At 38.0% G+C, this 16,552-nt stretch overlaps 1 protein-coding gene across 1 annotated transcript in view; it reads left to right on the top strand.

Moving 5' to 3' along the window:
* The first annotated feature begins 8,513 nt into the window (after positions 1 to 8,513).
* The window catches only part of LOC106092378 (sodium-dependent dopamine transporter), a 46,076-nt gene continuing 38,037 nt past the window's right edge, over positions 8,514 to 16,552 (top strand). The window contains exon 1 of the mRNA XM_013259221.2: positions 8,514 to 8,843. Within this exon, the coding sequence (XP_013114675.1) occupies positions 8,801 to 8,843 (43 nt within the window). The 5' untranslated portion in view covers positions 8,514 to 8,800. The remainder of the gene's footprint in view (positions 8,844 to 16,552) is intronic.

The raw sequence follows: 16,552 nt of genomic DNA on the forward strand, positions 1-16,552 counted from the left end.
AAGAACTGTCACATTGCAGCACACAGTTCGGAAGACTCGGCTATAAAAAGGAGACCCCTTATCATTGAACTTAAAAACTTGAATCGGACAGCACTCATTGATATGTGAGAAGTTTGCCCCTGTTCCTTAATGTTCATGGGCAAATTTGCATTTTGCTTTCAATATCACCCTGTAACACAAAGCAAACCAAAAATTTCAAAATGTCATTGTATTTCTTATGGCAACGAAAATTTCTTTTGAGTTGCATACCGCCTTTAAATTTAAACTTCTTTAATTTTCTTTGAAAAAAAATTAATGTTCAAAATCGCTGTGTGGGCATTACTAAAGCTCTGTCAAAGCTTTATCGATATCTCATTAAAAATAAAAACCATAGTCACCCTGTTGTACTCGTATACAAAATGCTAAAGCTTTTGATTTACGACTTTGTAAGATTTGGAATTTAAATTCAATGGTGGAACAAAGAATAATACCCTAAGAATAATATAAACACATAAGCAAAATATATATGCAACTTTGTTTATAAAAATATTATAATGGGGATAATTAAGGTATTATTTTTCACTTTAAAATTGTAACCTAAACAACTTCCTTTTCTTTCCTACTACAATTCAAGCATTCAAGCGCATGCGCTACAAGCCCTCTTCAATGAAAACCAACCATACCATCAAAAAACAAACTCCAAATGCAACAGCAAACATCAATGGTCACTTATTTGCCTCTGCACAACAGCAACGGTATAAAAGGAGGACATTTTGGCAAAATTCACACATTCGTTTAACTGTTATCGTTGTTTTCAAATCATAGTTTTAATCTAAATAAATTTTTAAGTCCTGACTCAAAAAGTGTTTAAGTGTCAAAAATAGAAAAATAAAATTAATAAAATCAATATATATGTAAAGACAGTTGGTGTTTTACTTATTTTTTTGTTCAAAAATCAAAAATTCCATTTGGAATATTAAAAAAAAATAAAATTTAATTTTGGACTATTTATTCTTAATTTTTGATCAGAAATAAACTGTGTGCATCAATTCCCGGACCCTCAATGTGTGAGAAATTCTGTAATTGATTTTGTATTGTGAAAAGTTTTTAAAGCATTCCAGTTCATTTTGATAGGCAGAAATTCTTATCGAATTGAATTTCTTTAGCTGGTGTTGGAGCATGATTCGCGAATAGTGTTAACTTTATAGACATTTCAAGGTAAATATTTTTTCTAATTTTTTTAAAGGAAATTTTATAAAATTTAAATTTTGTGGTGTTTTTAAATTTTAGATTTTTTTTATTTTAAGGACTTGTTGTGAATTTTTCCTAATAAAAAAGATCATTTTAAAAATTTTTATTAAAAAAACGGTTTTGTTTAAAATTTTAAATAAAAAACTTAAAAAATTCCTTGGGCTAATACTTTGTTTTAGTTTAAAGTCTTTCAAATGTATTGTATCTAAACTTGATTTTAAAACATTCGAATAGATGAGAAAAAGTTTCAAAATTGTGATGCCGTAGCTAAAGTCACCTAAATGTTATAATGGAAGAGGATAAAGAAATACGATTTGGCTGGGATGAACTTTGCAAATAGCAAATTTTGCCCATGAACAATCCCCTTAGGAACAGGGGCCAACTTCTCTCTCATATCAATGAGTGCAGTCCGATTTAAGTTTAAGCTCAATGATAAAGGGCCTCCTTTTTATAGGCGAGTCAGAACGGCGAGCCACAGTGCGACACCTCTTTGGAGAGAAGTTTTACATGACATAGTACCTGACAAATGTTGCCAGCATTAGGAGGGGAAAACCACCGCTGAAAATTTTTCTGATGGTGTCGCCAGGATTCGAACCCAGGCGTTCAGCGATATAGGCGGACATGCTAACCTCTGCGCTATGGTGGGGATGAACTTTAGTATACTTAAAACCATAGATCGGGTGATTGGACTTTGTCAATAAATATGGCGGAGGCGCTTAGAATTTAAATATTTTGATTAGGAAATTTCCATCGGTATATATCGGACCCTCCTTTTGAGTTGCCCAAAAAGTAATTGCGGATTTTTTACAGCTTGTGACTCTGTAATTGCATTCTTTCTTCTGTCAGTTATCAGCTGTTACTTTTAGCTTGCTTTAGAAAAAAAGTGTACAAAAAGTATATTTGATTAAAGTTCATTCTAAGTTTTATTAAAAATGCATTTACTTTCTTTTAAAAAATCCGCAATTACTTTTTGGGCAACCCAATATAATGCTTTCTTCAAATGCAAAATTGCCCATGAACATTCCCTTAACCCATTAACGACGAATGGGTAGAATCATACCCAAGAATGGAGCAGTGTTAGAAAAATTCAAGCTCTAGTTGGAAAACAGGTATCCTTATGAAATTTGGATTGGGGAAACGTAGACGAACGAAACTTGGTAAAACAATTTGTTCCCGTCATATAAGGTCATGTTGTGTATCCAAAAAAATCCAATACAAACTTTTCCCAAAATTCTTAGGCGTGAGATTTATGAAACCCGTTTTATTGTCTTGTTGTATTTGATGGGTCCTATATTAACAAGTAAAAGCGTGCTAAGTTCGGCCGGGCCGAATCTTATATGCCCTCCACCATGGATCGCATTTGTCGAGTTCTTTTCGCGGCATCTCTTCTTAGGCAAAAAAGAGCCCTTTTCCCGGCATCTCTTCCTAGGCAAAAAAAGGATATAAGAAAAGATTTGCTCTGCTATTAGAGCGATATCAAGATATGGTCCGGTTTGGACCACAATTATATTATATGTTGGAGACCTTTGTAAAATGCCAGCCAATTCGAATAAGAATTGCGCCCTTTTGGGGTCTCAAGAAGTCAAATAGAGAGAGATCGATTTATATGGGAGCTGTATCGGGCTATAGACCGATTCAGACCATAATAAACACGTATGTTGATGGTGATGAGAGGATCCGTCGTACAAAATCTCAGGCAAATCGGATAGTAATTGCGACCTCTAGAGGCTCAAGAAGTCAAGATCCCAGATCGATTTATATGGCAGCTATATCAGGTTATGAACCGATGTGAACCTTATTTGACACAGTTGTTGAAAGTAAGAATAAAATACGTCATGCTAAATTTCAGCCAAATCGGATAGGAATTGCGCACTCTAGAGGCTCAAGAAGTCAAGTCCCCAGATCTGTTTATATGACAGCTATATCAGGTTATGAACCGATTTGAACCATACTTGGCACAGTTGTTCGATATCATAACAAAATACTTCGTGCAAAAATTCATTAAAATCGGTTAAGAATTGCCCCCCTAGAGGCTCAAGAAGTCAAGACCCAAGATCGGTTTATATGACAGCTATATCAGGTTATAAACCGATTTGAAGCATACTCGGCACATTTGTTGGATATCATAACAAAATACTTCGTGCAAAATTTCATTCCAATCGGATAAGAATTGCGCACTCTAGAGGCTCAAGAAGTCAAGACCCAAGATCGGTTTATATGGCAGCTATATCAAAACATGGACCGATATGGCCCATTTACAATACCAACTGACCTACACTAATAAGAAGTATTTGTGCAAAAATTTCAACTCCTTCGGAAGTTAGCGTGCTTTCGACAGCCACACGTACGGACCTGGATAGATCGAGATAAAATGTCGCAACGATCAAGAATATATATACTTTATGGGGTCTCAGATGAATATTTCGAGTAGTTACAAACAGAATGACGAAATTAGTATACCCCCATCCTATGGTGGAGGGTATAAAAACAAGTAAACGCGTGCTAAGTTTGGCCGCATTTCGATCAATTTCATTATTCCCAGATTCCGGTGTCTTCGTGGGTCCCGTCATATCATGTAGAAAATGCGTTTTTATCAAAAGCCTCAACATGTCTTCCGTTGTCTCTGATGTCACTCCCATATCGTCTACTAAAGTTTCAGTTTGGACATGGATTTTTAAGAGAAACTTTTTCATCTTGGCGGCATCGTTAATGCTATCGACCTGTATCAATACATTCCGCTGACGCAAAGTGCAGCGTTAAGATGTCCCCTCTATACTCGCAGCTCATAATCCGTATGGATGGACTGCCTTTAGAGTTCAGGACTCTATCTGGAGTCTTCATTGGAAGGCTGGCTTGGTCTTCCCATATTACTTAAAAACGGGGAGCTCTTTTTCTTCAGCAGCGTTTTAGTAGTGTTATGCTCCTCGGGAGATCTGATTCTCTTCCAAGCGTCCGTCGAAGTGCCTAGGATGTCAGCTCCATTCCTTCCAGCATCGTGAGCTTTCGCCCGATTGCGCTGTCGATGCATACTCCTCTATCTCCTCCTCGGTCTTTTTGTGAGCGTAGCAGAGCCAACGCTCACTTCTGCCCTCATCCAGCTGTCCTCATCTCTCGATTCGGCTGCGTTGACTGTCTCGTTGACACTGTCACTGTTGGAATCTGAATCGGAAACACCACCCTAACTAAAAGGCTTCCTAATTTGTAAGTCTAACAACTGATTGTGCGCTTGAAGCATTGCCTATGCACATGTAATATTTTAATAGCCACTTTGTATGGATGATGTGTATAACGTTCGGTATATGAAATTGACATGGAAAATGCCGCGAAATCCGTACTTGGGTATCGGAAACCTTTTCCTAAAAACCCATGGTACGACCAAGAGTGTCGAGATGCTACTGAAGCCAAGAATGCGGCATATAGAGCAACCCTGCAATCAAAAGCAACGCGCAAGATGAAGAAGAGGCATTGGGAGAAACGTCTATTCCGCTGAAAGAAAAAGGAAATGGGAAGGCGTCAGTGTGAGCAAAATGAGATGCACAGGAGTCAGAATGAAGTCCGGAAATTCTACCAATGAATTAAACATCAAACCGATGGCTATGGTGCAGGCACATCCTCCTACAGAGACAAAGAGGGAAATCTGGTAACTGACACAGATAGCATGCTGAGGATATGGAAAGAACATTTTACCCAACTGCAAGTGTCCGACTATGAGGTACTATGCCATGTAAAACTTAGGTGTCGCACTGCGGCACGCCGTTCGGACTCGGCTATAAAAAGGAGGCCCCTTATCATTGAGCTTAAAACTTGAATCCGACTGCACTCATTGATATGGAAGAAGTTTGCCCCTGTTCCTTAGTGGAATGTTCATGGGCAAAATTTGCAATTTGCATTTTTTTGCAATTTCTAGTGTCCGACTTTGGCGAAGATAATAGTCAGAATGAGGTCCAAGTAGCATTGACCCGACTGAAGAACAACAAGGCAGTAGGAGCCGACGGGTTGCCCGCTGAACTATTTAAGACCGAAGGTGATACGCAGATAAGGCGTATGCATCAGCTTATCTGCGCAATGTGGCTAGAAGAACGCATACCTGATGATTGGAACCTCAGCATACTATGTCCCGTACACAAGAAAGGAGACAAGACGGAATGTGCCAACTACAGAGGAATAAGTCTCCTCCCCATCGCACACAAGATAGTCTCAGGTGTACTGTGTGAAAGATTAAAACCTAAAGTCAATGAGATAATTGGGCCCTATCAATGCGGCTTTAGACCGGGTAAATCCACCCTAGACCAGATATTCATACTGCGCAAAATCCAGGAAAAGACCCGAGTTGGACAAATCAATGCCCATAATCTCTTTGTTGACTACAAAGTCGTTTTCGATAGCCCTATACGTTTAAAGGTATTTCTGGCCATGTCTTAGTTTGGTATCCCTGCAAAATTATTAAGACTCTGCAGGATGACACTTGCTAATACTCGTTCCTCAGTAAGAATAGGAAAGAATCTCTCGGAATCATTTAATGCCAAACGAGGTTTCAGACAAGGAGACAGCCAATCGTGTGATCTCTTTAATATCCTGATGGAGAAGATTATACGAGATGCAGATGTGAATAGATATGGCACACTAATCACAAGAGAACACATGCTACTCCTCTATGTCGATGACATCGACATCATAGGTCGGTCACCGGAAGTAGTAATTGCAGCCTTTGAAAGAAACGAAAGAGAGTCAGGGAAAATGGATCTGACAGTAAATGGAGATAGGACGAAATGGATGGTTTCAACTCCCAAAAAGCCTTGAACAACCGAGCAGATAAAGAAAATGAAGAAAGTTGGGAACCACCACACTTTGAGATAGTCAGTAACTTTAGTTACCTCGGCACCGCCGTAACCGAAAGAATCACACCAGTTTTGAGATTAAGCGAAGAAAAATACTGGCAAACAGATGCTACTTTGGACTAAGTAAGCAGTTTAGAAACAAGGTCACCTCTCGACAGACGAAGATTACACTATACAAGGCACTGATTCTACTATTCTATATGGTTCTGAGGCATGGGTACTTGTGAAAACAATTGAGGCAGTGCTTGGAGTATTTAAGAGAAAGATTCTTCGTAAAATATAGGGATCAGTTTGCGTTAATGGAGAATATAGGCGACGTATGAACCACGAGATGTATGACGACGATAGCATAGTTACACGCATCAAAATACAACGGCTGCGTTGGCTAGGTCATATTGTTAGAATGGATGAAGAAGCTCCAGCAAAGAAGTCTTTTGAAGGCAAATACGGTGGTATACGCAAACCGGGAAGACCAAAAGCCTCGAAACTTGGTGTCGGAGATTTTAGAATGAGCGCAGAAGATCGATGCGCTTGGAACGCTATTCCATTGGGTTGCCCAGAAAGTAATTGCGGTATTTGTAAAAGAAAGTAAATGCATTTTTAATAAAACTTAGAATGAACTTTAATCAAATATGTTATTGCCATGTTGTTCGATAACCTTTTGCCATCTTCCTGGCAAATTTAGTATTCCACGGTCATATGACTTCTGGCCTTTATCTGCAAAAAAACTGAACCAAGTGCGATTTTATAGCCTCATCATTGCCGAAAGTTTTACCATTTAAGGAGTTCTGCAAAGATCGAAATAAATGGTAGTCGTCTGATGGTGCAAGGTCAGGGCTATATGGTGGATGCATCAAAAGTTCCCAACCAAACTCACTCAGTTTTTGGCGAGTGACCAAAGATGTGTGCGGTCTAGCGTTGTCCTAGTGGAATATGACACCTTTACGATTGACCAATTCTGGTCGCCTCTCCTTGATGGCTGTATTCAATTTGTCCAATTGTTGACAGTAAACATCCGAATTAATCGTTTGGTTCCTTGGAAGCAGACAGACAGCATAACCTTCTTTTGGTGGATATCAGCCTTTGAAGTGGTTTGAGCTGGTTCACCATCATGCTTGGACCATGATCGTTTTCGACTAACGTTGTTGTTAACAATCCTTTTTTCATCTCCAGTTATGATTCGTTTTAAAAACGGATCGAATTCATTACGTTTAAGGTGCATATCACAAGCGTTGATTCGGTTTGTTAAATGAATTTCTTTCAATACATGTGGTACCCATATTAAAATTGACGCCAAACAAACAAATGTAAACAACATTTCGCGCACTTTTTTTCTAAAGCAAGCTAAAAGTAACAGCTGATAACTGACAGAAGAAAGAATGCAATTACAGAGTCACAAGCCGTTGAAAAAATTTGTTAACGCCGACTATATTACTACTATATTACCGACAATTACTTTTTGGGCACCCCGATACTTTCGTCTAGTGGAACAAATGTTCTGTCGTAGCCAATTAAAGTAAAGTAAGTATATGAAGTTGAGAACGGACGTTCACAAATTTTCCCAACTCGTTTCCAATATTTTCAATAACGCCCATTGTGATTGTTACACCATTGGTGTATGATTTTGACTTCTTATACTAGTTTTTTTTTTTTAATTTTATTACAAAAAACATTTTAATATTTCCAGTTTTAATACGTTATCTTTAACTTCCATACAAAGTTCTTATTCAAATCTTGAATCTTGTAAATACTTTGCATGCCTAGACTGGAGTTCCTTGAAATGAATTGTACCACTTACAGCTTTCAATTAAGACCAATAAGAAAAAAATAACAAAAAATGGTATCTAAAACAATTTTCTAGCATAATTTCCTTTTATCGAATTAACAACAAAGTTCAGTTCAGATCTTTTATGTGCTGATATTCGTTCATTGAATATTTTTCCTTGCCTTTTTTAACTCAATTTTTATTGAAGACACAATTTTTAGTCGCCACAACAATGGCTGTTGGTAAAAGGTCCATTATGGCTGCTATCTTCATAAAATCAATGCCGTATTGCTTGGGTTTCAATGTTAGTAACTATTACGATTTGATACAGACAGAGGCATCGACGTCCTCACCAGCAAGAGCAGCAACAGCAGCACTGGCGGTTACTGCAGTTACTGCAGTAGGCCAAGAAACAAGTTAAGAAACTTATGATAGCCCCAACTAATGTTAAGGTTCCTGAAGCCGCCAGCAGACTCCAACTGTCATACAACCAATTAGGCAGTTAGTCATTCAATCTGACCAGCTATTCATAGCAGCAGAAATGGTCGCCACAGCAGTGAGTGTTTAAGCGTTAATGATTTAAGACACTGCAGTCGCAGTCACAGCCACCGCTGTAGCAGCAGCTGACGCAACAGCTAGATCCCAACAGCGCTGTAGTGTTGCCCGCGCTTGTTTCTTTTTTTTTCAAATTCAGTTGAGTTCGGTCACAAGAGCGACAAAGATGTAAAAAAATTAAAACACAAGCGTTTTTGTATATCTTTAAGTTGTAATTAAAATTGTTGTTTAAGTGTCATGGAGTATAAACAATAGTGTGTTGGAAAAATGTTTAAATTATAACAATAATGTGATGTGTAGAACTGAGATTATTACATATTTCGTAATGAAAACTTGAATAAAAAAAATTTATTCCTAAAGAAGCAAATTACAACAGTTTAACATTCATTCATTTGTCGTAAACGTGAGAACAATGTCGCGTCTAAAATTTTATTCCTGTGTTGAAACGAAGTCAGGTAATGAGGAAAAACTTAGTATCTCCAGTACCTTTTGCTTTAGTAGCCTACAACAAAAAAGGGGAATTTAAGGAAAAAGTCCGGTGTTTCCGATATTATATACCCTACTCCTACTATATATCTATATCAGAACCGATTTCATCAGAGGTCTTCAGATGAATAAAAAAAGAAACCGTAACAATTTTGGGATAAATCAGTGTAAAATGGTAATGTCAACTGAACAGATTTTGATGTAATTACGCAGAGATTTACAGATGGGTAAAAATCCAATTGAAAAAAAAAAATCTGAAAATTTTAACTACTATGGCCTTTTAAGTGAAAATCGGACAAGCTGTGTATAAATATGAATTGTTTCCAATGACTTTCACTCAGAGGTTAACATTCCCACCCTTGCCCCCAGGCTTCAAATCCCGGCGAGAGTATCAGACAAAAATTTTCAGCTGTAGTTATTGCATTCTAGTGCTGGCGACACTTATGGAATACATGGACTGCTATCTATATTTCAGGCCTAATAATGCAAAATAATGCAAATATTTATCATTAACAAGTAAAAGAGTCCCAAGTTCGGCCATGCCGAACCATATGTACCCTCCAGCATGGATCGCATTTGTCAAGTACTTTGGCCGATATCTCTTTATAGACAAACAAAGGATAAGTATTGCTATGCAGGTTTAGCTAAGCCAAGTTATGAATTGATTGGAGCCATACTTGGGATTCGTTGTACAAAATTTGAATTGCTCCCGATGATGGCTCAAGAAATAAAATAGGAAGATCTGACCTGATACAGCTCCCATATAAACGGGAGTTGTATCAGGTTATGGACCAAGTAATGCCATATTTAACACGAATCCTATAAGAAGTCGTTGTATAAAAATTTCATCCAAATCGGTTAAGAATTGCTCATTCTAGAGGCTCAAGAACTATAATGGGGAGATCGGCTAATATTGGAGCTATATCAGATTGAGAAACGGTTTGGATCATACTTGGCGCAGTTAATGATGGACAAACCAAAACACTTGATGCAAAATTTTAGCCAAATAGGATAATAATTGCGGCCCCTAAAGGCACACAAAGTCAGGACCCGAGATCGGATTATATGGGAGCTATATCAGGTTATGAACTGATTTAAACCCTGCTTGGCGCAATTGTTAGAGGTTAAAACAAAACACTTTACGTGAAATTTCAGCCAAATTGGATAATAATTGCCCCCTCTACTGGCTTAAAGAGTGAAGATCCGAAATCGGTTTAAATGGGAGCAATATCAGGTTATGAAACGATTTAAACCATGCTTGGCGCAGTTGTTAGAGGTTAGAACAAAACACTTTACGTGAAATTTCAGCCAAATTGGATAATAATTGCGACCTCTAGAGGTTCACAAAGTAGCTCGTAGCTCCCATATAACATATGGGAGCTACGACAGGTTATGAAACGATTTAAACCATGGCGCAGTTGTTAGAAGTTAGAATAAAACACTTCATGTGAAATTTCAGCCAAATCGGATAATAATTGCGCCCTATAGAGGCTCAAGAAGTCAAGATCTGATATTGGTTTTTAAGGCAGCTATACCAAAAACATGGACTGATTCGGAAGGGCTTAAACCTTTTGAATAGCAATTAAATTAGCAAATTTTTTCGAAAACAATAAAATTTTTTAAATTCTAAATCTTTTTTGGGGAGTTCTTAGCCCATCCTAGAGGGCACCGTAGCGCAGAGGTTAGCATGTCCGCCTATGACGCTGAACGCCTGGGTTCGAATCCTGGCGAGACCATTAGAAAAAAATTTTCAGTGGTGGTTTTCCCCTCCTAATACTGGCAACATTTTTGAGGTACTATGCCATGTAAAAACTTCTCTCCAAAGAGGTGTCGCACTGCGGCACGCCGTTCGGACTCGGCTTTAAAAAGGAGGCTCTTATCATTGAGCTTAAACTTTAATCGGACTGCACTCATTGATATGTGAGAAGTTAGCCCCTGTTCCTTAGTGGAATGTTCATGGGCAAAATTTGCATTTTTTTTTGCTTAGCCCATCCCCCAGAGACATATCTACGCTAATGGTCTCAGATCAAAATTTCAATGTGCTACAAAAGGAATGACCACCATAGGATGGAGGGTGTAAAAAACGGGTATGATTTATACACACAATTGTCGAAGCACCATTTCCACTCGAATTGAGACACCTCCAAAACAGCTTTATTTCACGTTCTACCAGCATGTTCTTCAGATGCAATTCACTAATCACGCATTTTTATCTTAATATGCTGGAATAGAAAGAAGACATTGGAAGCCAGGGTTGTATGGCGGATGACCCATCAATTCGACGTTTTGACCGCTCAAAAAGGCGCTGCTGTGTATCGATCTTTAAAAGCTCGCATTGTCACGGTAAACAATGATCCCTCTTCTCTTGTTCATTTCAATTTTTCCAATGACTTCAGGAATGGTGGTGTACCACTCAGAACTGACCTTCTCCGTTGCTGAAGCGGAATAGTCACCACTGGTCGTCAGTTTTGCCGAAGAAACAAGAGACCATTTGCTTCTTCCACGAACAACTTCGGGCTCATACGCATAGATCCATGATTCGTCAACTGTGACGATCATATAAACGTCTTTTGAAGCACAACTATCGCATTTCTATCCCTTCCAGCATCCTGTACTTTCGCCCAATTGCGCTGCCGATGCATACTCCTTAGTCTACTTCCTCATGCGCCGGATTACTTTCTCGGTCTTCTTGTGAGCTTAGCAAAGCCCTAGTGCCGTCATCACGCTGCCCTCATCTCTCGATTCGGCTGAGATCGCTGTTTCATTGACACTGCCACTGGCTGAATTTGAATCGAAAACACCACCTTTACTTAAAGGCTGGGGACGAACTGAGCATCTCTCTGGCTTATCCGTCTCTTCCTAATGTGTTAGTTTGACGACTGGTTGTGCGCTTGAAGCATTACTCTCGATTACAGGTGCCAAGGTACCCACAACTATAGAAGGAACGGACAACTACTGTCCGATGCCACCTGTTGGGTCTTTGGAGTCTACTTTGACCCTACTCCTGAAAGGCATTAAACTTTTTGCGTAATAGGTAGTACCTTTTCCGAGATATACATATTTTTCTTTGAGGAGCAAAATGAAAAAACGCCCGCTCTGCTCAACGATTTTTTTTCTATCTTAATTTCTTTCATCGAAATTTTGTCTCAGAAACTAAAAAATGGATCAGCATCGACTTTTGACGTAATTCAAAGATTGATTTATACAATTTTAAATGGATTTACTTTTATAAAAAAAAATTGGTCAAGGCTTTTTTTAATCTGTTTGCCCTCTTCGATTTTGATCTTAAAAATCTTTTCGTGATTTTGCCAACATCGTCTAGCTTGAGTTCATATTCAATGCTTTCTATTCAAAGAAGAGCATAGCAAAACACTTTATCTGGCTAGAGGATCATGATTTCTGATACGCCATGTATATTCATCAACACTTTTGTCAAATTCATTGAGGTGCTGAACTTTTTTTATACCAAATTTATTGTATTATGATATTAAATTTTGTTAATAAGTAAATCATTAAGGTGCCCTACATACCCAACGACTATTGAGTACGGAGTAGGGTAGGCTTTTGTTTTGAAACAGGGCTCAATAAGTACTCTAACTCTGCTTAGCGCAGTAAGAGAGAAGAAAGCCTTACTTTCCACTATTCAATGCCTCAATATTGATGTGTTTGTTGTTCCTAACATTGATAGTTAGTTTGTAGCGGAATAGTGGAAAGTATGATTTTCTTCTCACTTATTGCGCTAAGCAGAGTTAGAGTACTTACTGAGACCTGTTTCAAAACAAAAGCTTGCCCTACTCCGTACTTAATAGTCGTTGAGTATGTAGGGCACCTTAAACAATTTGACAAAAGTGTTTATGAAGATAACATGATATGACCCGACTGAAGAAAAACAAGGCAGAAGGAGCCGACGGGTTACCCGCTGAACTAGTTAAGACCGAAGGCGACAAGCTGATAAAGCATATGTATCAGCTTGTCTACACAATCTGGCTAGTAGATCCATACCCGACATACTTTTTCCCGTACACAAGAAAGGAGGCAAGATGGATTGTGCCAACTACAGAGGAATAAGTCTCCTCTCCATCGCATGCAAGTGAAAGTTTAAAACCTAAAGTCAATGAGATAATTGGGCCTTACCAATGCGGCTTTAGACCTGGTAAATCCACTTTTGACCAGATATTCGCACTACGTTAAATCCTTGAAAGACTCGAGAAGGACAAATTAACACCTAATCTCTTTGTTGACTACAAAGCCGCTTTCGATAGCCCTATCCGTTCAAAGGTATTTCAAGACATGTGTGAGGTTGGTATCCCTGCAAAATTTATAAGACTCTGCAGGATGACACTTGCTGAAACACGTTCTTCAGTAAGAATAGGAAGGAATCTCTCCGAACCATTCAATATCAAACGAGGTTTCAGACATGGAGACAGCCTATCATGTGATCTCTTTAATATCCTGCTGGAGAAGATTATGCGAGATGCAGATGTGAAAGATATGACACAGACAACAAATGCTACTTACACGCATATGCCGACGACATCGATATCATAGGTCGAACATCGAAAGTAGTAACTGCTGCCTTTGAAAGAATCAAAAGAGAGTCAGTGAAAATGGGTCTGGCAGTAAATGGAGATAAGACGAAATTGATGGTTTCAACTCTCAAAACTTCCTGTACAACCGATCAGATAAAGAAAATGCAGAAAGTTGGAAACCACAACTTTGAGATAGTCAGTAACTCTCAAAACTTCCTGTACAACCGATCAGATAAAGAAAATGCAGAAAGTTGGAAACCACAACTTTGAGATAGTCAGTAAGTTTATCTACCTCGGCACCGCCGTAAGCGAAACGAAAGACACCAGTTTTGAAATACAGCGAAGAATAATACAGGCAAACAGATGCTACTTTGGATTAAGTAGGCAGTTTAGAAACAGCCCTGTTTCCACAGACGAAGGTAACACTATAAAAGAGACTATACTACCCGTGTTATTATATGGTTCCGAGGAATGGGTACTTGTGAAAGCAGGCGAGGCAGTGCTTGGAGTATTTGAAAGAAAGATTCTTTGTGAAATATATGAAGCAGTTTGTGGTAATGAAGAATATAGGCGTCGTATGAATCACGAGCTGTATGACTACGATAGCATAATTACACGTAGCAAAGTACAACGGTTGCGTTGGCTAGGTCATGTTGTCAGAATGAATGAGGAAGCTCCAGCAAAGAAGTCTTTTGAAGGCAAACATGGTGATACACGCAAACCGGGAGGACCTAAAACCCGATGGAAAGATCAAGTGGTGGGAGATACCACAAAATTTGGTGTTAGAGATTTTATAAAAAGATCGAGGCGCTGTTCCACTTTCTCCTAATGAGACAAATATTCTGTCATATCCAATTAAAGTAAAAGTAAGCTTATGAAGATACATGGAGTATCAGAAATCCCGATCCACCATACCAGTCAAAGTGTTTTGAATAAAAACAAACACTTGCTCCACTTTTATAAGTTTTTTTATACCCTCCACCATAGGATGGGGGTAAACTAATTTCGTCATTCTGTTTGTAAATATATTCTTGATCGTCATGACATTTTATGTTGATCTTGCCATGTCCATCCGTCCGTCTTTCTGTCAAAAGAACGATAACTTTCGAATGAGTAAAGCTAGCACAAATACTTCCTATAGGTGTAGGTCAGTTGGGATTGTAAATGGGCCATATCGGTCTATGATTTAATATAGCTGTCATATAAATCGATCATGGGTCTTGACTTTTTGAGCAACTACAGGCAACGACTTTTGCAGAAGCTGTAGGAAGACGAGACTATAGAACAACTTCTGTGTGTGTGTCCCGTACAAGCAGTTAGAAAGAGTTCCACTTTAGGTTCTCATTTCTTTGAGAACCTGTCTGATTTAGCGGATGTGAACATTCTCAAGTTATTTTGCTTTTTAATGCGATCTGGATAATTCAACGGTAGGAACTAGAAGGCATCTTCCTTCTTCTGTTCCTGTGGTATAACAATGGACGAAAACGTCTAAGTGAGTCTGATGGCAGACTGCCACTTAAACCTAACCTTACCTACTTTTTGAACCCCTAAAGGGCGCAATTCTTATTCGATTTGGTTGAAATTTTACACAGTGACTTCTGCTATGGTCACCAACATTCATTTCATTGTTTTTGTATAAATTTTAAGCAGAATCCATGGTAGTGGGTTCCCAAGATTCGGCCCGGCCGACCTTACCACGCTTTTACTTGTTTTGTTGTTTTGTTTAAGAAAAAATGTCGGGAAAAGAACTAGTTTAATCTTAAAAACTTAAACCGGTTTTTTAGAAATGGCCATTTTTCGAATAGTTCGAAACCCGGTTTTAGTAAAAAGGTTATGTTATCACCCTAATTGCTGTATAGGATTGGCGGAATTTTGAGGAACTATCAAATGTTAAGACATTTTTTTTGCTTCAGGCATTTCTATTGTCTGCTAAATGATGTTCCTGGCAATCCGTCATATTTCGTTCGCATCGCCAAGTCGACAAAATACCTACAGATTGAAGATAAACTCCTATATGGTCTTTAGGTTTACTTGCTCCAAAGAAAATCTAGAGATGTATATATGCCTCTGAGGCTATAATACAGATTTGTCGTTACAGTTTTCCATTCCAAATCACTTCCTGTAAGGCATTAGTAGCAAATTTTAAAATTTTGCAATCAAATTATTAAATTGGAATTATTTCAACCGCAAAATTACCAAGTTACCCACATTTAATAACACATTCTAAACTCAGCATAATGACTTACTCTATTACTTAATTTTAATTGCCGTTTTTAAAAGTATTTTTGGTTCATTTGTTTACTACATTTGCCCATTTGAATAATGGATATCAAATCAAATGCTGGCTGGCATTTGAAGGTTGACTTCAACATACATAAGATTTAAAAAACAAAAAGAGTAGACAAAATTAAGTAAGCGTCGGGGGTACTTGAATCAAGTAATTTAAGAAGTTATAAAAAAAAGGAAACGGCATGTCGCATACAATAATAGATAATAACCGGTTGTTTTGAGCCAGATGTATAACCAAAAACGGTGAAGGCAAACTATTTACGACATATTTCATGGAATCAAATGCTAATGCACACATAAATAGAATTGAAGTGCAATAACGTCCGTTTGCCAAATAGCCAACAAAACTTGAAATGGTTATGCGAAATTCAGAAGTCTAACAATTTCCTCCACTAGCTTCACCTTGCAATGCAGTTTAATTTATTAAAAAGTGTTCTTTGATTAAATATTCATCGATAGAAGGTTTAGATCCGTTTTTTTTGTCAAATTGTTAGCATTGTAAATAAAATGTGAATATATCTTATTTAATTTAATAATTTTCAGCCTCACTGGCGTTTGAATGAATGCTCATTCATACAATTTGTTGTTGTTATTTATTTCTAAAATTCCTCATCTTAGCGTTATGTCAGATTTAAGATGATCCAAATCTGTGCCTCATCATCATCAACAACTACAGCATCAATTAAAGGCCTAACGATAATAGAATGACTGACTGACTGACTTATCGTGGGCACTCAACTTGATCTCGTATTTTATAAAAATAACTAAAACAAATCGCGTAATGATTGTTTAATTGGTGAAATTTGTCACGAAAAATGGGGAAAATGAAATTGTTAAAAAATAACAAGTAAACGCGTGCT

Source organism: Stomoxys calcitrans, chromosome 5 (assembly GCF_963082655.1).
Source record: "Stomoxys calcitrans chromosome 5, idStoCalc2.1, whole genome shotgun sequence".
In the NCBI taxonomy this organism is placed as follows: domain Eukaryota; kingdom Metazoa; phylum Arthropoda; class Insecta; order Diptera; family Muscidae; genus Stomoxys; species Stomoxys calcitrans.